The sequence below is a fragment of the Bacillus rossius genome, chromosome 1, assembly GCF_032445375.1.
Source record: "Bacillus rossius redtenbacheri isolate Brsri chromosome 1, Brsri_v3, whole genome shotgun sequence".
Classification (NCBI taxonomy): domain Eukaryota; kingdom Metazoa; phylum Arthropoda; class Insecta; order Phasmatodea; family Bacillidae; genus Bacillus; species Bacillus rossius.
The window spans coordinates 358,386,183-358,406,640 of record NC_086330.1 but is presented as its reverse complement, the minus strand read 5'-3'; the positions used below and the strand labels follow the sequence as shown (position 1 = coordinate 358,406,640).

The 20,458-nt window shown below is 41.1% G+C and overlaps 1 protein-coding gene across 1 annotated transcript in view; it reads right to left on the bottom strand.

Annotated features, from left to right (window-relative positions):
• Positions 1-18,881, bottom strand: part of LOC134528290 (neuroglobin-like) — a 114,215-nt gene extending 95,334 nt beyond the window's left edge. The window contains exon 1 of the mRNA XM_063361784.1: positions 16,653-18,881. Coding sequence (XP_063217854.1) covers positions 16,653-16,852 — 200 coding nt within the window. The 5' untranslated portion in view covers positions 16,853-18,881. The remainder of the gene's footprint in view (positions 1-16,652) is intronic.
• Between the last annotated feature and the right edge of the window lie 1,577 nt (positions 18,882-20,458).

The following is a 20,458-nucleotide window of genomic DNA, read 5'->3' as shown; positions in this document are numbered from 1 at the left end:
TAAAAAAAATACCAGTTATAGTTAATCACGATCAACGTAAAGGATTTGTTTACAAGAACAATCTCACGCAATGTTTTACTTGTGTAGATGTAAGTATCGAAGTAGCGGAGATGGGGTGTTGAAAGTGATACTCTGCCCCTCAGGTTTACTTTAGCTGGACTCACAATGATCCGTCGCGTCCTTCCGTCAGACATCCGTCAACCGTCCGTCAGCCGTCCGTCAGCCGTCCGTCAGCCGTCCGTCAGCCATCAGTCCGTCAACAAGCCGAGCGTTTCACAATCATCCGCATGTTCGTCAAAAACTTCTTTTTTTTTTTTCATTTTAATGCTGCAAACAAACCAAAAATCTTATAATTCTAGCGAAAATTTATCTTGTATAGATTTATAATATTGACGGTCATGAAAGTTAAGCACTTAATAAATAATTAAATTTAATATTTTTCACTCTGATATTTATTAAAATATTTTCAGTTGCTAAAAAATGTGTTCAAACGTATGTTAATAACATTTAATGGAAGCAGCTAAACAAATAAAAATACTTAAAAACCTTATAAGACAGTAAAGGTCGCTGGCAATACATATCTTGCTAAAATTTTGACGGTTATTTCATCCGTCCATCTATGACCGTATAGCGGACATAGAGAAATGACAAACTTACTGTATGTGTGTCTATGACCTGCCTTCTATGATTTTCTACTATAAAACTGCATTTTCCCTTTTTCACTCCCTTAGGAATAGAATTTAATCAATATATGTAGTCTATGTCACTCTCCAGCCCATAAACTATCTATATTCAAAAAATCATGTCAATCCATTGCTCCGTTGCTGCGTGAAAGGAAAAACAGACAAACGCACTTTAGTATTTATAATTTTAGTAGGAATGGCACACCTGTGACAGGTAAAAATATAGATAATTATATAGATATGTCACAATATATATATAAATGAATTTTTTTGGGTTCGTCTTCTGTTTTGTAAAGATAAAGATATATTGGTAGATATAGGCATAGAGAAATATACAGTCAGATAGAGAGAGGGAGATAAATAAATAGAGATATAGAGAAAGGAATATACATAGACATAGATAGATGTAGATATATATATATAAGCACAGACACATAAAGAGATATAGAGAGAGACGGAGAGATATGGTGGGATATGGATGGCTATATAGAGAGATTTATGTATAGAGATAAATATAGTCAGATTTATAAAGGGGCATATAAAGAGATATAAAGAGGTAGAGAGAGATGATAAGTATATGTGTACCTACTTCAACCAAATTTTAAAAAATTGTGATCTTTCTAGTTTCTTTCTTTTCCATTGAACCAGACTGAGCCACAGTAACATGTGGCCGGTTACAGCTAGTTTACAATAAAAAAAATTGTTCAGCCCCAACTTCAAATACCTATACCAGCCTTGGAAAGCACCTTAGACAATAACCATAAGTAGAGACCGGAATAATTTGTGGGTTCATTGACCTCCAGGATAGACTGCTACTCTCTACACACTCGGGCATATGCCACCTGTTCATTGGCTGCTGACTTGTGAGTCGTCTCGACTGAGTATCTGTGGTTCGACAATTCTATGAGTGAGGGTCTCTAATTGGCCCTCATTACTCCACATTAACAGTGAACCAGTGGTAGAAGCAGCACTAAAGTATAATTATTTGAATTGTAGCATATCACGAAATGAATCCGCGAATTTTTCAGGTCTCTAACCATAAGTTGTACATATATGTTTTCAATTTGTTTTGTCTTAATGAACCAAGGTAGAATTCAGACGCTCTCTGTAAATGTTTTTTTTTTGTTCCTGTTACACATATAAATGTTATAAACTATTGTTCTTTTTGAATTCAATGTTTAAGGAGAATTCTGTTGTTGGTACTCGAGTTTATTAACGTGTTAACTCGTATAAACCTGTTACAGAACTGATCTGTTACTGTCTTCTCTCTCCTTCGGCGAATAGATAACGGGGTGCGTATCGCTGTAATGATGATGTGTGCGCGGGTATTAGCTCTAATGCCGAGGAGATAAGAAAATCCACCCCGGAGATTAGCAACCTAATTGAGCGCTAGATGCATCAAGCGCTATCACGTCGACGGGAGAAGAGAAGATAGAGGACTGGATGGACTTCAGGGTAGGCCGGAGAGGGGTGGTTGTAAAGTGGGGGGAGGGGGGGATGGCATTTACGCCTGTAAACACGGTTCCGGCAGGCGTGTTAATTGATTGCTTCCCCAGTCAGCTGTTCCAGTTTCCATGCAACGATAAACACTATCGCACCCCCCCCCCCCCTCCTTTTGGCAAATCACTCCATCTCCCCGCAGTGCACGGTGAGCTGGTGCATAGTGATGCACAAATGCAAACCGTCTGCGGGATAATTCACGGTGAAATAATACACTTCAAACACACGCGTATCTTACATAATAATAATTCCGCACTGCATCTCTCTGCTCATGACTTAAAAAAAAATATTGTTTGACTTGGATACTTATTTTTAGTTTTGCCGCTTTCACGAAAATGAAAATGTATCCTTTGCCCGTGGTTTCTTTTTTAATTTATTTTTTAAAGTTACGTTATTAAGTTTTCGGGAATATGCAACCACAAAAAATTAAGCTAATGGGATTATAAAACTTGTGGCATTATTATTTATCTTGCATTTCTTAATCGCCAAGAATTTCGGACCCCAAAATACAGTACATACATGTAGTTATCCCAGATATTCACGACGGCATTGTACCTCGATGACATTCAGTGGCCGACACACCAGCTCTGATGTAAAAAGAAAAACTTGGTTGGTGGTGAGGGGTAGCAAAATATGCACCGCTTCACTCCTTCAAGGCCCCGCCCATTTTGTTTTAATCCCCAGCAGGCTATGTATTCGGTAGACGTACCTACATACCGAACCATAAAACATTTTATAGTGTTTCACTGGGGACCAAGTTGAAGTAACCAATGTCAGATACAGAAAGTATACCATTTTTTTTAACCAGTATATCTGCATAAAGTACTTATACTCCTTGGATTTAGTGAACTAATGAAAAGTTTTTATTTTAAAATCTCTTTGCCATCAAAGTCATCTGAGACGGACGAGCGAAGAAACGACGGGGTGCATACGGCTATTGAATATATATATTAAATATATTATAATAATATATAATAATAGTATGTTTTGGGGGTTCCGGGCACTGGCGCTGGCGCGTGGAGCCACGAGCCGGTCCGCCATCTTGGATTGTGACGTCACGGCAGCCAAATTGGATGACCTTGGCCCTGACCTTTGACCTTGACCTTGGAAACCATCATGGATCCGCCATTTTTAAATCGACTTTAGTAACATTAACTAATAAACATATTGTTACGATTTCCCTGCGGGTTCGTAAAGGATAGCCCAATTAATAGATTTTATTTCACCACACACAGTTTTATTTATTTCCACTACTTATCATTTACAATTAATCTTCTAAGATGGCAAATAATTTACTACACTTAAATAAATGTCAATTCCCCAGTCACTCGTTCCACACACCTCGCTGGGCCGCACCTCTGGCGCAACTCTCGCCGCAGCACCCCTCGTGGGTCTCCGCCGCGGGACTCCGTCGCCGCACTCCGCCGCCGCCGACGACACTTGCCTTCGCCGAGGATCCGCTCGACTCCTCGCTCGCAACTTCACTCGGGACTCCGCCGCGCCCGCGACTCTATCGCCCGGAAACTACGCTGCGGGAGAACTCCCGACTCCACTCACTCATTCAGACTCTGCCCTGGAACCTCCGTCCAAGGACTTCGCCACTCTGCCGCACCCGCGGCACTATCGCCCGGAAACTCCGCCGTGGGAGAACTCCCCACTCAACTCCTTACTGACTTGAAGGTCGGCCCAACCTCCTTAAATAGCCCTTGGGTTCCCGTCCAGAACAATCGGGCATGTCTCTGAGATATCGCGCGACCTTCGTCGTCGAAATGCCCAGAAACGCGTCGTGAGTCCTCGAAGGACGCGGCGGCTGCTCAAAGAACGCCGATAAACTCAACAAGCATCGGGTTCCCACAAAACACACCGATAAACATGTCTGAGTCCCTCCATTCCACAGTGCGGCCTCCCTTAAGTAACCCGATCTGAGGCAGGTGCGCGCTGCGAAGGTCAGGATGTAGCGAGATAGTATGACACGAGATACCAGGGAGAGGATGCAGGTGGAAGGGGGCGCAGACAGGCCGAACGAGCGCGGCGACGCCAAGCACTGAAGCCAAGCGCGATCGTAACATTATGTACATCTTCATGGAAGGTTAAAAGGGTTAGGGTGGGGGTGAAAACAAGGGGGGGTCCTGTCCACCCCTTTCCCCATCCGTGGACGCGTCACTACTTACATTATTGGATGTGTAAATCATATGCGCTTGAAATCAGGAAATATTTTTTTTTTTCCTAGGGGTGATTTCAATATTTTAAAAATAGCTGAGTTGACTTATGTCACTATTTTATTTTTCGCTTCGTCATTATTTTTCTGAATACGTGCACACACGCTTGGGCATAGTCAGGGAGGTGTAATGGAGGTGCCATTAAAGGCCCCCCTCCCCCAAAAAAATCTTTTTTCTAGAACCACATGTGTCTCAGTTAACAAGCTTTAAGAGAGTCAAGTATGGCTTAATGTTTGGTAATTGAAATTGCAAATCGAGAGAGGAACCATGTCATTAAATATGTATAAGGACTTAAATACCATAAGCAGTAGCACACAGTGTTAAGAGCAACCTTTCGTAAGAGGGAATTACTATATAAGAACTAGCTGCAGTACCTGACGCCCTGGCTGAACACGGTGTGATATATTGTCCGTGATATATTGCCGAGAAACGCGCGCATAAAATATCGGAAATTTACAACTAGAGAAAGCAAAATGGATAGCGCTATATGACAGTGTGGTGGACAAAGAGAAGTGACACAAAATTACTGTTTGTATGTCTATGACCTATGATTTTCTATTTACCCATGGCGATCGGTTTAACGGAATAGAAGTTGATGCGCTGCAGCGCCATCTAGTGCAGAGTTACAAAAAAAATGAATAGTATAAAAATCTTGCCCATGGAAAAAAACACTTCGATGTGCCAACTTTCATGGCGATAGGTCAAACGGTGTCGGAGTTTATCGACGTCATACATTCCAAAATCTTATTTTATACATATACGTATGGATTTCAGGTTTCTGAGAAACAGTGAAGCATCATCAGATATATAAAAAAATGTTTTCAAGCATAATTTTTCAAAAAATATTTCCGGGGGAGGAACCATGGTCGCTCCGTTACAATTCTCAGAAACGGGTTTAGACGATTTATGTTCTCAAACCTGCCCCACCCCCTCCAAATCATCCACGCCACGCACATGAACACACGGCTGAAGAAGGCGTCGATTCAATTTCCCCTCCGCAATAACTCCAATGCACATGTACAGACATATACGTGAAACTCTAATGATCGATACGCCGCATACATTTAAATCGATCCCTAAACTCGATATCCGCTCCACCGTTCCACCGCGCTGTAAAGCAATTTCTTGTTCCGCCAGCTCTCGAGAGACGCGCGCATAAAATACCGGAAATTTACAACTAGAGAAAGCTTCGTACCACTGCCATAAAAAACAATTATGACAAGGTTTTTGTTATGATTTTATAAAATCGAATCTGGTAAATGTAATTTTTATAACGCCATATTAACTGAAACTTTTACGAAGTCATGTTTCCGCTGGAGCTTCGAAACTTCCGAGAACAAAGGGGTTATGCTTAAGTGCGGTTATAAAATTGTCAATTCTTACAACAGTATTAACATTTCAATTTGTATTAATTAAACTAAAAAAATATTTATTAGGTGCGTAAAAAATATTTTAATAAAAAAAATATGGATTTCCTATGAATATATACATATAAAACAAGTTGCCTCTAAACAGCCTGTTTTCCGAACATACAGAAAATTTACGAAAACGTAACAGTACAGGACAGGTGACCTAAAACTATCAGAAAACCACTAAGAATAGATGTTTTTATCATTTACATGTATACTGAAACTTATCCGAACACAATGAGAGGAGCTTGCATTAAGTTTTATTAAAACTAATTTATTAATATTTGTTTAATACTGTAGCAGTAACGTAACTACACATAAATTTATTGCGTAAGGCATGTGGCATGATTCTGGAATTTTTAATATATATATATATATATATATATTAATTTGTAAAGAATTATTTATTGCTCATGGAAATTTTAAAAATAAAGTCATAAAACTTTTGCCAAGCAATAAAACTGTGACTTTAAACAATTATAACATTACATTCTTTAAATTTTTTACTAAAACAATTAATACAATTTTCAAATTTTTAAATATTACAATTAATCAAAATTTAAAATTTTATAACAAACCACTTGAATTATTTAGTTCACTAACCGATTTAGCAATAAATGTTTAGTTTTTCCTTCTTCAAAATAAGGTTAAACTTATAAAAATGCAAGAAATATAAACCAAAATATCTCTAAAATTACTCAGAAAGTAAGGTCGAGAATATCATAATCAAATTGCGTAACATAAATTTATCTGAAAGTGAATGAAAATGAAAATGGTGTTATCTTACAAGAGTCCTAACGTAAACTCATAATCCATTGCTCACTATTATCATTAGTTAAACTGTTCGTTTATCTACTTTAAAAAGGCCATCGCTTATTTAGGCAACGGTGAAGAAGATAAGAGAGTTTTGCGTCGGAGTAAACTAACCAAATGTGTATAAGGTCGGTATAAAACCGTGTTTGAGGTTCAATAGTGTTTTTCTTTTTTTTTAAGCATAAACCTCCTTTATAAACATGACACTTTAAGATACAAGAGATTTAGCGCACTTAAAGAACGTGTACACGTGGTAATGATTGTTTTCTAATAACAAAAGCGACGTATGCAAAACTTGAAGGCTTTTTTTTTATATCAGGGTTGATTTTTTTGTCCTGAATGCGTTTGTCCTGCCCTAAAATTGAGGGAAATAATTTATCGACCCTATACCGTCATTTTTCCTTAAAGCGTTTGCTCTAAAAGCGTTTGTCCAAATGTCGTTTGAACTAATTTTAAGACAAAAGATTTTAGGAGAAACGACTAGAATGCACTTTTAGAACATATGACGTGTACTCTTTAGCTTTTAGAGAGAAACCGCGGGATATAGAGTGTCGACTTTGTTCCCACATCTCCCACGCCCAAAATATTTATGTACATCGTGCGGTCCTCGAAGACTCTAATGTTTCCTCGTACTAAGTATAGCCCCCTGACCTTGCACAACTTTCTCGACCAGTTGGCCAATCAATTTTTTTTAACACACTTCGGCTAATTCTTCCATAGGCTCCCATTAACGCCTTTGATTTAATTTGTTTAATGCCCTTAGTTACATATGTTTAATCATAATGATTGATTTCAAGGGAAAAAATATATATAACGCATACAGTATAGTTATTTTAGTGCAGTGGTGTGTAGCCACATATACTTCTCTTACTGCACTTATTTAATTTTTTAAAATATTTTGTTCGAAAAACTCAATGATGGTCACGCCTTTGAGAAATGTGGCGTCGGTTACTGATATGGATCATTGTCTCGCCCCTGCTTGGCTTTGTCCTAAAGTAGGGGTCAAAGAAAAAGAAAAACGTATTATTGGTTTCAACCTGTTTTATGCAGTGAAAAATCTTTTATGCCCTAACATATTGGGCAGGTATTTTACAAAGACCGTACGTGGCTTGAGACCAGAAAAAAAAAATTCGCGGATTCATTTCGCGATGGGGTGAAGTTCAAATACTTGCAACTTTCGACCACGTCTTCGACTGGTGCCACAGTGTTTGGTAGCCAGCACTCCGGGCCGGTTAGGAACTCTTACACAGAGAAATATGGGATCACGTGGAACTCCGATCAGGCATAGCTCTCTATTGAACGGCTAACGAACAGCTAGCAAACAGCCGAGGCTTGCAGAAGACTTCTGTGTCCATCCTAGAGCCCCATGAAGACCCCGGGTGTTTCCAGTCACCTAGTCATAACATAGTATCTGGTGGCAGTACGATTCCAGTTATAGATGTTCCCGTTGATGAACTCAGCACTAGGGACGCCTGTATTTCGCGATTTCATTTCATGTCAAGGTATTTCACAAAACACTGTAGCTTTTTCTAAGAGTCATGGCTAGAGACCAGGAAAATTCGCGGATTCATTTTGTGAAACGCTACAGTTCAAATAATTATACCTTAGTGCAGCTTCCGACATTGGTTCACTGTTAGTCTGGAGGACTGAGGGCCAATTAGAGACCCTCACTCATAGAAGTGTCGAATCACAGGCCACCCAGTCAAGACGACTCACAAGTCAACAGCCAATGAACAGTTGGCATTTGCCCGAATGTGTAGAGTGTAGTGGAGTCTATCCTGGAGGTCATCATTGAACACGCGAATTTTTCCGGTCTCTATGCATGGAAAATTGTGAGGGTGCAGCAGTACGGTGACCACATTCTCATCGGCCCCGTCAAGAGCGGGACGACACCTCTCACCGACCTCAGCCAATAACCACAGGAGAAAAGCTACAGTATTTTGTGAAATACCTTGACACGAAATGTATTCGCAAAATATGTACAGGTGTCCCTACTCAATACATACTGAACGCCAGTAACCTGATACAGGAGTAAAACTGTTTGCGGCAGCCAGTAACTGTTTGACTTCAGGCATGCAATTGAATTATTTTATCTGCTTTACGTGAGGCAAATTATTGACAAATCGCGTGATAGAAAATCGATGTGGCCTTAAAATCGTTTGAACCCAAGATGGCGTCTTCAGTTTCCTATATCTACCCCTTAAAAGTTAGTGGCAATTTTTAAGTGACCGTACATCTTCGAGGACGACTACAAGCTGAAAAGTAAATGAAAGTAAATGTCTGCTACAAAGGATTTTTTTCCTTATGAAGTCGTAAGAATTAAATTCAATTTGTTTTTATAAATTATCACTACTGTAATAATACTGTCACTAGACCCCAAGATGTGGTTTTAGATAATTTATATATGTTGAAATCTACCTTAAATAAGAAAACTTTATTTCCAAAAATAAGCTTTAATCAATTTGCTAGAGAATAAAAACTGTTGAAATTAATATGGCTTATTTTTCTGTTCCTATCTCTCTCCTCCTTTCGTGCTCGATATTTTGAAAACGTCTAACAACAATTAATTTTGTCATTAAAAATTTAGTTTGAACACCAAACTAATCACGGTTTTCCTCTTTTTCCTGAGAAAGTCGGAAGTTTTTGTGTCATTATACTTGGTTTCAGTCGCAAAAAATTCAAAAGGCTTGCGTAAAGACTTAGAGAGCAGACTTTGGGAAGGAAAATACGATGGACCGTCAGCAAATAAAAAAAAAAAAAACCTTCTCTTCGTATGCGGAAAGTTATGGAAAGACTTCAAATCCGCGAGTTCTTTTTTCTTTTGACTACGCATGCGGACGATTCCTCTTTTTTTTTTTTTTTTTTTTTTTTTTTTTTTTTTTTTTTTTTGCGAGAGTGACACCTTGTTTTGAACTTGTTTCCCGTTCTGCACAAGTGAAACGAACACATTCCGTTATATTATATCATAAATTCAAATTTATTTCGGTTTCGACCTTCGCAAGGACTCCGCAGGGGCCGGGGTGTCGGGTATCGATGCGTGCTCTCTAATGCATCGCTAAAATGTTTCTCCTTGGGCCGAGGCGCCGATGGAGGCTGCAGGAAATACGGCGCCGTTACGTAAGACCGCTAGTTTCGTAACCGACTCGTACTGAATATTCTATGAGCGGTAGAGAGCGCGCGGTTCAATTTGAGCAAGTACCACGTACTTGAGGCGTGATAAAAACAAATTCTACGGTGAATGAATTTTTTTTAGCGGCAATTACTGACGCTACATCCTTTTTGTGAAGTAACTAGCCCGACAGCCTGATCCGTTGAGGTAGTCGGTGTCAAGTTAGAACAGGTTGTGACTTGTCAGTCGGCTTCCAGGGCATGAAGAGTGAGGTCGTGGTTCACCCGTGTATGTCGCGCGTCATGGACAGGGACCTTGAAATTTCGCGTATCCGTCAGGCCTCAGGGTAGAATTCCAAGTCATAGGTGTGCTCGAACGCCATGTTTGCTTCCCACTCGGTTTATTTCTTAGCGAAAACAATTTTTATACTTGTTAATTGGCACTACCTGGTTCGCTTACTTCTCTCCTAGCTGGGCATCGTTGGCTCACGGTCGTAGAGAGGCGTGTCCAAATAACTACGGTCCTATCACGAACACAGAGCGAGAGTGTGGAGGTTTGCATTCTAACTTGCGACTAAATTAATGCACAAAATTTCCGTATCTCCAGTGGTGGATTTCGAACAACGCGTTGACATTAAGTATTGTTTGCGAAACGGAGACCAAAAAAATTGGCCATGCTAAAAGTAAAACATTTTTGATACCATTGAGCATGCCATGACGGAGCAACTGAAGGCCCTTCCTGAAAACCTCCCAGAATTGCTTCCAATCGCGGAATCAACATTGGGATAGCTGCTAATCATTAACCAAGGAGAGTATTTTGAAATAGATAAGTTCAAATTTGATGTCATCTCATTACATTGTGCTGTAATAAAATTATTCGCCGTGCTTTTTGATCACAACTTGTAATATCCGGAAAATAACAGGAGGATTCTCGTGCTGGAAATAACGATGATTAGAGACCGGAAAAATTCGCGAATTCATTTCACGACATGTTAAATAAAAATAGTTATACCTCAGTGCTGCCTCTGCTATTGGCTCACAACTCACCTGAATGACTCTGGGCCAATGAGAAACACCCGACCAAAGCTTTATCGAATCACAGGCTGCTACGTTGGGACATTTCACAAGACAGCAGCCAATGAGTGGGTGACATTTGACCGAGTGTACGTAGAACTATGGAGTTCATCCTGGAGGGCATTGAACCCGCGAATTTTTCCGGTCTCTAACAATGATTCTATGGGTGCGACTCGTGGGGTGAATAAAATAGTATTTTTTACCAATCACGTTCGACACACGCGTGACGATATGCTGTGATGTTCACAGACGTGACTGACTTTCCGGTTAGAACTTTTTTTTAAAATTATTAATTCCGTCGTGTAGCTGGAGTGAAGTCACTGAAACGAGTGTCATTATTTTTGTTTCCCACTGATCGTTCAACTGAAACAGAAATTATTAGTTTATTTTTTTTAATTTGGTTTGTGAAACATTTTGAAATACGTCCACGTTAAATTATTTTTTTTGTAATAAATATTTAATTTGGAACAAACAAACAAAACCATCTTTCAAAAATTTGTTGGCTGTTGTACGTTAATGCAGTGCGAATGTAATGGCAAGAAAAAAGATTATATCTAGTTTGTTTGTTTCTGTTCGTCAAGCGGTTAGCAGCCGCATGTTCACAACAATGCGATATTTCGCTGTCGCTTCGCGTCCTTCCAATTACATCTGTCGCGCTATAGTGGTTCTAGCATTACTCGCGCTGAAAGAACTTAGAGAAAAACCAAGTGGTTTAAAAAGAAAACTTTGAAATTGCGATTAAGTTATTCTGTAGGCCTATTACATCGCCAGTGGATTTCATTTCCACGCAGAATCAACTCCACCGACATAAAATAATTAATTTTCTTTTCGGCGAAAAAAAAACTGACCTTTGTTTTTGTAGTTATATGATGAAGTTTTGCTCATATAGATAGAGCCACCATTCATTTTACTCCAGGCTATACTCAACTAGACCAAACATTATCAAGCCTTTTTAGAGTGCTTGTTAACTGTATGTACATAAAAATCTATGTCTATTATGTTCTGTTCCCTATGGACTCCAAAACGGCTGAACCGATTTTGATGAAATTTTCACTCTTCAGATGAGCCCAGTGGGTGATCTTGTGAAGTTTGGTAGCGATCGGTTAAACAGAATTTTTTTTCAAAATGAAGCATTGGGGAATTTTGATTTAATACAATTTCTTGGACATACGCCATTACAGTTTTGAATTGTTTGTCATGGAAAAAAATTCAAGAACGCAACTGTTTCGACAAAGGACTGTGTTCGTTTGTGTTGTCTTCGTTGTGCTGTCCATAAATAACTGTTTATATTTATGTTTGTGTTCGTATATTGGCTGCGTTTTTTTCATCAGGAATTTTGTCGTGTATCTGCATTTACTGTTATCGCAGAAACTCTCTCGTCGTTGTTAGCCCCATGTGTTCGTCTGTGCTGTTTTATTCCTTCCACGGAATTCTTGTGCTGTCTGATATTTAAGTTTGAATGTGTTCGTCCGTGCTGTCGTCGTTTTGTTGTCCATAATACATGTTAAGGTTCATCGTTGGGTTCATCTGTTTGACACAGAATGGCTATGATTGGTGTGCTGAAATAAACCCAGCCAACCACAAAATAAAGACAATGATGCAATGTCTTAACACGCAGCTGGTCTGGAAATCTTTTTCGTTGAAAAAAGAATGCCTCTAACTATTACTTTTGTCACTTAATTCAATACAGAACACCATGTTTGTGATATATCCCTACAATAATTTCTGAAATACTGTGACTACTGTGACTCCGCCGCCCCGCCCGCGCCGCAGCCCGCAAGGAGGTCGTCGTGAGGTCGTCGTGAAGTCGTCGTGAGGTCGTCGTGAGGTCGTCGTGCTGCCCGGGTGCAACTCCAGGCGATGCAAGGACTTAGCCTCTATTCTTAACTATTTACATACTAAGTGCAGCCGGACTTTGCACCCGACGAGTAGAAGCAACCAGAGATGTTCGTCAAGACGAAGGTAAATCGCCGAGAAATGAAGTCGGCACTCGCTGTCACAGTGGACTCGCCGAGCGAGTCAAACCTGGAAGCTCGCTCAGTGGAATCTGTGAGGGTGTTTAGTACTAACAGAACAGCTGAATGTACGTCAGAGTACTCCACGGGCGGAGGTCACGCATATCACTCGCTGGGCGAGTAAGTGACGAGCGAGTAGCGGGTGAGCGAGTTCACGGCGCGGCGAGCAACAGTGGCCCAAGTACCCCTTGGGTCAGGAGGTGATGAACTCGGACAGCCCAAGACGAGTGTCGTCTCAGCCGAGTAATAAACAAGGAAGTGGGACATTCGCGACACGACAGGTCTTGTCGAAGTCATCGCCAGGTAGTTAGAGGGCGAAGGAGGTGAAACCGGGGGTGAAGGTCAAGTGCACGCAAGTCTCGAGTGGAGGTCACCATCCAGGGTATCTGTGGTGCGTCCCGAGTCATCTCGTCCGGAGTTCTCGTCGTCCAAGTCCAGACGTCCGTCGAGAAGTGAAGGAGGGTTGGACGCTGGCCCTCAAGTTCTTCAGTGACGACGTCTTTGGTTCACTCCACCGCGGGAGAAGTCGGTGCATTACACCAGGCGAGTGTGGCAAACAGTAGCTACACACCCAAGTACAGTGGGGGTTACCTGCAGTAATCCCTTTCGGTCGTCACTATAAAGATACATAGTGCAAATGCCTAGTTTAATAAAAGCAGAATTTTGAAAATTTGTAAGTAATTAAGTGTGGACAAGTTGCTTAAGAACAAGTTGCGGAGATATTCAAACATTTTTTTTTTTTTGTTTTCGAAACTACCGGCTTGAATAGTTGCAATCATTTTTTTCGTCAAGTGAAATATTTTTTTTTGCTTTTCATTGAAACACTTCACTACTTAAATTTTGTTGCGATTTTAATTTGCGTATTGAAACCGTCGATAGGAGTAACACATAAAATATATCGTTTAATAATTTTGTGTAAAAAAATTATATTCTTTGTGTTTAGCCATTGCAATTGCAATCAACTCAGGGATAATTATTACGAATATTGATTTTTATGGTTTCTATTATTTTTAACAGTTGCTTGTGCTCGCGAGCGAGCTACATCAACATGGCAAGTGAGACCAAGCTTTCATGGCCGGCAGGAAAATGAAAAAAATCAAGCGTTTCTTTTTTTTTTTGTTTAAAGAAGAAATGTCCCGGATTCGCAACCATGCGAAGTTTCGGGCTCGAACAAAAACCCGCAAATGTGAATTTCACGCGCATGTAGGCGCTGCTCGGGTGACTGAGAGGAAGCGAGATCGCAGCGCCGTGGTAACAGCGTGACGTGGGTCGCAGGCTGCTTGGAGCAAGCGCGGGTTCGTGGTGCCAAAAATGTTTCACCCTCATAGCAGATCTTCGAAGTGCGTTTGGCCCCCCTTAAACACACACACGCACACACCAACGCACACCCACAACAAAAATTGTCTGTAGTATTTCAAATGATTCCTTTGGAAACCAGTTGTCAAGAAATATTTCAAAACACAAGGCTATGGTTATTTTTGTATATATAAAATGCGTTTTTTTTTCAAGATAATACTGAGCATTTTTTTTTCAATGATTGGTGCACAATTATTTTTTAAATTGATGTTTCATTCAAGCATTAATTTTTTTAAAACCATAACACAGTTAAAAGCTTTACAAATAACTTTTAACTATTGGAGGAAGGTATCTACTGGGACAACACAAAGCATGAATGCCCGGGTTAAGCACCTTTTTATTATTTTTTTTTATTTTTTTTCTTAGTGATAAGAGTTGATTTCACGTGAATGTGAAAATTTACATATATCTGTAATTTCACGTGCGCAGCCAGTGTTCTGCCTTCTACCAGCTCCGGTGAGACGTGTCGAAGAAAGTGGAGATGGGCACCGCCGTGCACTGCGCTAATGACCCGTGTAGCCAAACGTGTTAACATACCAACAACCAACCATCGCCTGTGCTGCACACGCGACTGCTGGTGGCCAGTGCGTGTGGGTGACTCTACCTCGCCGCTGCTTCCCGCGGAGCGCCTGAACGCGATACGTCACGGCGCTGCGATCGCGCGTCCTCTCAGCCGCTGGAGTATCGCCTAGATGCGCGCGGAATACAAAATTTCGCGGTGCTATAATCGCCTGTAATTTTCCAGTGTAGCGTTTTCGTATATATATTTATATTTAAAAAAAAATATCCGTTTGTTTGAGCATTCCCTGCCTATCATTAGATTTATGACCAGTAATTGCGGAACATTCTGTCTTTTTATGAGTTCTCATAGCAGACTTTGAAAGATGTTTACACAATATTGGCAACTGTTTTTATTTAGGTTAGCATAGTAAGGTATAGTTTTGTTTTATAACTTTGTTAACAATTTTTGCGGTTAAGTAGTAAGTAGCCTTAAATAAACTACACGAAACTAGGCTATAAAATAAATATTAATAGTTTATTAATGAATTTTGGAGTTATTTACTTCGGAGCACATAATTACACTAGGCCTTAAATCAGAACTGAATGTAATCATTGTACTTCAGTATATTTATTATGTAAGTTTACCTGCAGTTGTGTTCTTATAAGACTACGAACAGTCATTTTTTTTAAGTCTCACGAAATCTCTCAATGCCTACTGTCAGCCTTAATTAAGCTCAAATTTCAATAATAAGATAAATTTACTTGTTACTAACTAAAAAAAATGATGGGGTATTAACGTTTCTATTTTTCCCTTTAATACATATAACTGGGACTGGGAGTCAGACATAGATTTAATATAAAACTTCAGAAACGTGTTTTCAATATCGTTCCCGTGCACAAAAATTGAGTTTGTTATTTTTTGAGTTAGCAAATTTACCTCAAATATATTAATTATGTATTACTGGGTGAAATTGTTGTCCATTTTAAAAGCATTAAAAAGTAACATCCATAAATTGTCATGCCTTATTGTTATAAATATGTTTGCATTTTGTAGAAGAGACACGTGACAGATGTTGCGAAACAAGTATTGACTCCCTCTATAGAGTGTCTCATCCTTAGATTGCAGTGTGCATTAATATGATAATTTACACTGTCTTCCCAATGCATGATTTCTGCCATTAGCGCTATCCTTGTTTCGGTATGCTCTGTTGCCAGATTTATACCATTGAACAAAAAATGTTTTAGACGTTGTGATATATATATGTTTTTTTAATGTATATGAAATATTGTATTTTGTAAAGTAAAATTTTGCATGAGAATTTTGAGAATACATTTTCCTGTCTCCTATTTCATCCAGAGCATCATCTGATAATAAAAAATATTTATTTATGAGTATGATTTGGGGGGAGGGGGGGAGAGAGATATTTGAAAGACACCATATTGTATTCAACCTTTTTTTCAACAATTATTGTGATATAAATTAAAATTAAAACTTTTTTTTGGTCTTTTGAATGTAGCACACTATCTGATGGAAGGCCTTGTTAATAATAGTGATGGACTGCTACGGATAGTCTCTCGTGTGAAAAATTAATTAGTTGATAGTATTGAATTATTTTTTGTCCGAATGAATAACACTGTGAAAAAAACACTAATTTATAGTCATAAAAAATCAACCAACAGTAATATTTAAAAAAAATAAAAAGTGAGATATCGAGATATCGAGTGGAAATATTCCACCAAACAATTGTGCTTTCAGTTTGATACTGATCGGCTTTCATCGTAAAATTGCCGATACAAGCTTGTGAGAATTCTGTCATAAATACTGTTGCATTTATGAGATCTAAGTAGAGTAAACAAAATAAAATTTTCAATGTTAACTCGCCGGGTAGTGTAAATCTGGCAACAGTGGGCGCTAGCTGCAATCTGAGCGTGAGGCAGCCTATAGTTAGCATCGCCCCTGTGGCCGACTCGTACTTGATGAACATGTAGACGCCGGTGGACTCCATGGCTCGGCTGATGCCCTTCCACGACGCGATCATGCTGTACTTCTGCTTGGCGGTGAGCGGGAGGCGGGGGTCGGGGGCGGCGGTCGGGGGCGGCGCCTCTATGGCGTCCTTGCGGCCGTCCGCCTCGGCGCGCGAGCCCGCCACCAGCTTGCCCAGCTCGCAGCCCATGTCGCCGCCGCCGCCTCCACGTGTGCGGAGGAGGAGCGGGGGCGGGAGTCACCAACTAGGGGAGTTCCACTCTACAAGTCACCGACTGTAGGTGTTCCGAACTGCAAGTCACCAACTGTAGATGTTCCGAACTGCAAGTCACCAACTGTAGATGTTCCGAACTGCAAGTCACCAACTGTAGATGTTCCGAACTGCAAGTCACCAACTGTAGATGTTCCGAACTGCAAGTCACCAACTGTAGATGTTCCGAACTGCAAGTCACCAACTGTAGATGTTCCGAACTGCAAGTCACCAACTGTAGATGTTCCGAACTATAAGAGTTCTGGAAATAATAGTCACCACCTGACGAATATTAGTAGCTCAAACCACCACCTGCAGGGTTTTTTTTTCGTACACTCGCGAGTCACCAGCTAGAGCAGTTCAACTCTACAAGTCACAAACTGTAGCTGTTCCGAACTGCAAGTCACCAACTGTAAGATTTCCGAATTGTAAGAGTTCTGGAACTTAAAGTCACCAACTGACGAGGGTTAGTAGGTTAGTAGCTCAAGACACCGTCTGGAAGTTATTTTTTTTACACTCGCGAGTCACCAACTGGCAACCAGCTGGCGTGAACTATTTTTTGCAAGTCTCCAACCGGAGGAGCTCAGACGTGAAAAATCACCACAGCTGTTGGAGCTCAAGACAATCAACTGGAGTTGTTCAGAACTACAAGTCGCCAAAACTAGTGTCCCGACTACAAGTCATAAACCGGAGGTAGCCCAGAGCTACAAGTTACCAAAGGCCGGAGCTCTTATAAGGGTTTCAAAACACGCACACTTCGGCAAAGGCAACTCCGCCATGCCACTTGGGTCTTTCAGTCACCCATGGCTTGCTTTGGTAGGTGGTTCCTCAACATATCAGCTCATTATTCTTTCACAGATCATACAAACGTAAAAATCAGATGTTTACAGTCAGCAGAATTTGTAACATGTACATATTTTTAATTGACCAAACCAACGTCATGCTGCCATGAAATAATTTTTTTTTTTCAGTCACCGGCTTGTCTTCTGTCCGCACAAAGACGTTTGTCTCGCGCACACAACCACAAGATTTAACCGACAAAAGCTGTTTTTAACGTCTTACTACTCCACTTCTCGAGGAGGAACGGAATGTTTCAAACAAACAAAAAAAAAATCGTTTGAACGCTTTCCCTCCCGACCTCAAACGTTTACGGCCGTGCTGGGCGCGGGGAATATTTCCGCTCGGCGGTAAATCCTCGGCGTGTATTTACGCGTTGGACGTTTTCTGAGCGCCGCCATGTTGTATTTTAAAAACCTCTCCCTCCTTCTCCTCCTCCTCCTCCTCCTCCTTCACCCACCCCTCTTCCCTATTCCCCACCTTGCTGATCCACAAGTCCCGCCGAGGCGCCGAGCGACTTGCGTCACAGGTAACAAGTCGTCGAAATGTTAACACCGTCTCGAACACGAGTCGATTACCAGGAGCTCGCGAAGATCAGAGCCGGCAGTCAAAGACGAGTTCCAGATCTCATTGTGCTCGCGTTACTTCACACAATATCACGCCACTCGATCAACAACAAAAAAAAAAGTGGAGGGGGTGTGGGGGGTTTACGCTGACGGTTGATTTCCCGGCTGGCGGGAGATCTTCAGGAGAGTTCTTGGGGGGGGAGGGATTCTTGGGAATCTGCTGGCGTCACCCCGAAGGCGGCTGATTGACCCGGCGATGAGGTCGCGTGCCACTTTCGGTCGTCTGGTCGAGGACCACGCCACAAGGTTCGCGGGGAAGCGAGTCGAGGTCAGGAGGTCACGCGATCCCTGTCGCCGACGACCACCAGGGGTTGCACACGCCGGGCCGAAGAAGACGCAGCTGACGGGGAAAGTGTGTGGGAGAGGCGCCGACGCCGGTGCCCCTACCACAACCACCACGACCACCACCACCACCACCACCACACCTCCTACCCGCGGCAGGGCCCGTCCGGCGTCCAGCGGGGCACTGCGCGGGGAGGGAGAGTTACCTCCGCGGCGAGGCGTCGCTTTCCCGGAGCGTTCCCCGGCGTCGGAGAGGGGGGGCAGGCGTCGCTGGAACCTGCGCATGCGCCAAGAGCGGGCCGGCCTTCTCTCTTCGTGCACCTCGCCCCACGAGTGCGAGCAGAGGGGTGGGAGGGGGGATTGTTGCAGTGGGGAGGGAGAATCGATGTTCGCCAGGGGGTCGCGGGCCGACGGAAATTGCGCGGTCAGGTCGTCTCTGCCCGGGCGAACGACGAGGCGCGGGTCGCGATTTCGGCCGCCGGCTGACTGCACCCTCAATCACAAATCAACACGTTCAATCACGATCATCTATTATTTCTGTACCGAAATTAATCGTCGATGTACATCTGTACTTTTTGGGCAAAATGCACATTTAAACAGTAAACTCGACCACCGTTTGACGACACTAAAGATCTACGCTATTTTTAAAAAAAAATTCACATTATTCTGTGTAGAAAATGGTCGAGTAAACAAATGGGGTACTATTTAAAAAAAATTAAATATGTTCTAATAAAAAATTACTGTTTATGTGACATAGTGTCTCCGACTTAAGAGTACAAGGTCACAAATCAAATCCCGTATTTTCCGAAATTGTCGTTTAGTGCTGGGCCAGATGAAAGGTTTTCAATTCGGTACGTACATGATTAGCGATTTTTTTTTTTAGGATTATAGTACGTCAAAATTTATATTTTAGTGGGACTACTGAAAGTAAAAAAAAAAATGTGTCATGTGACCCCGCTACCCGAAGAAAAAAAAATCCAGGTGAAACAATTTATTGAAATGTAATGTAAACGGGCAAATCGGAACAGAAATGTTCATGTAAAATTACAGATATTTGTAAATTTGTACATTCACATGAAAACAACTCTATCGTTACAAAATAGTGTTCGCAGTAATACTGGGTTCGGATTCTTACCCGGGAATTTATGCTTTGTGCTGTCCCAATGCCCACATTAGTTAAAGTTATTTTTAAACCTTTCCTGAATATCTTTCCAGTATTAACTGAGCGATTAATGAGTATGATAAAACAAAATGAATCTATTGCATATTCGATTTTTTTACATGGCTAAAAAAAAATGTATGCCTGAAAGAAACATCAACTAAAATTTAAAACAATGCGCCAATTTCATTGTTAATACTCATCTCGCAAAACGTATTTCATACATGCATAAATAAATTGAGCAATGTTTTAATGAATAGTTTTAATATCTTCCTTGCAGTATTGCAAACTTTTTCGTGTAAACTTTTTTCCAAAGGAATCATATTTTTTAAATTTCGGATTTTTTTTTTTTTTTCGTGCACAAACAAAGATTCAAAATGGCGGGATCGCTGTTCCGCGACTCTGGCCCGTGGCTTCTCGTTACGTCCTTGAGCCGTCGCCTGTCCCGCCGCGCTATCGCTTTACGAGACGGCAATAAAGATAAAGAGGTGCGCGTTGCACGTCTTCCAGTTGATTTGTTCCGTATTCCGTGCAGAAATTCTTCACGCCGCGCACCTACTGCGAGCCTGAGAGCGTTTGTTTGGTTGTGACAAAGTCCCCTCCGCCTTTTTAATGTTGTTTGGTTCAAGTCTAGGCCAGAGC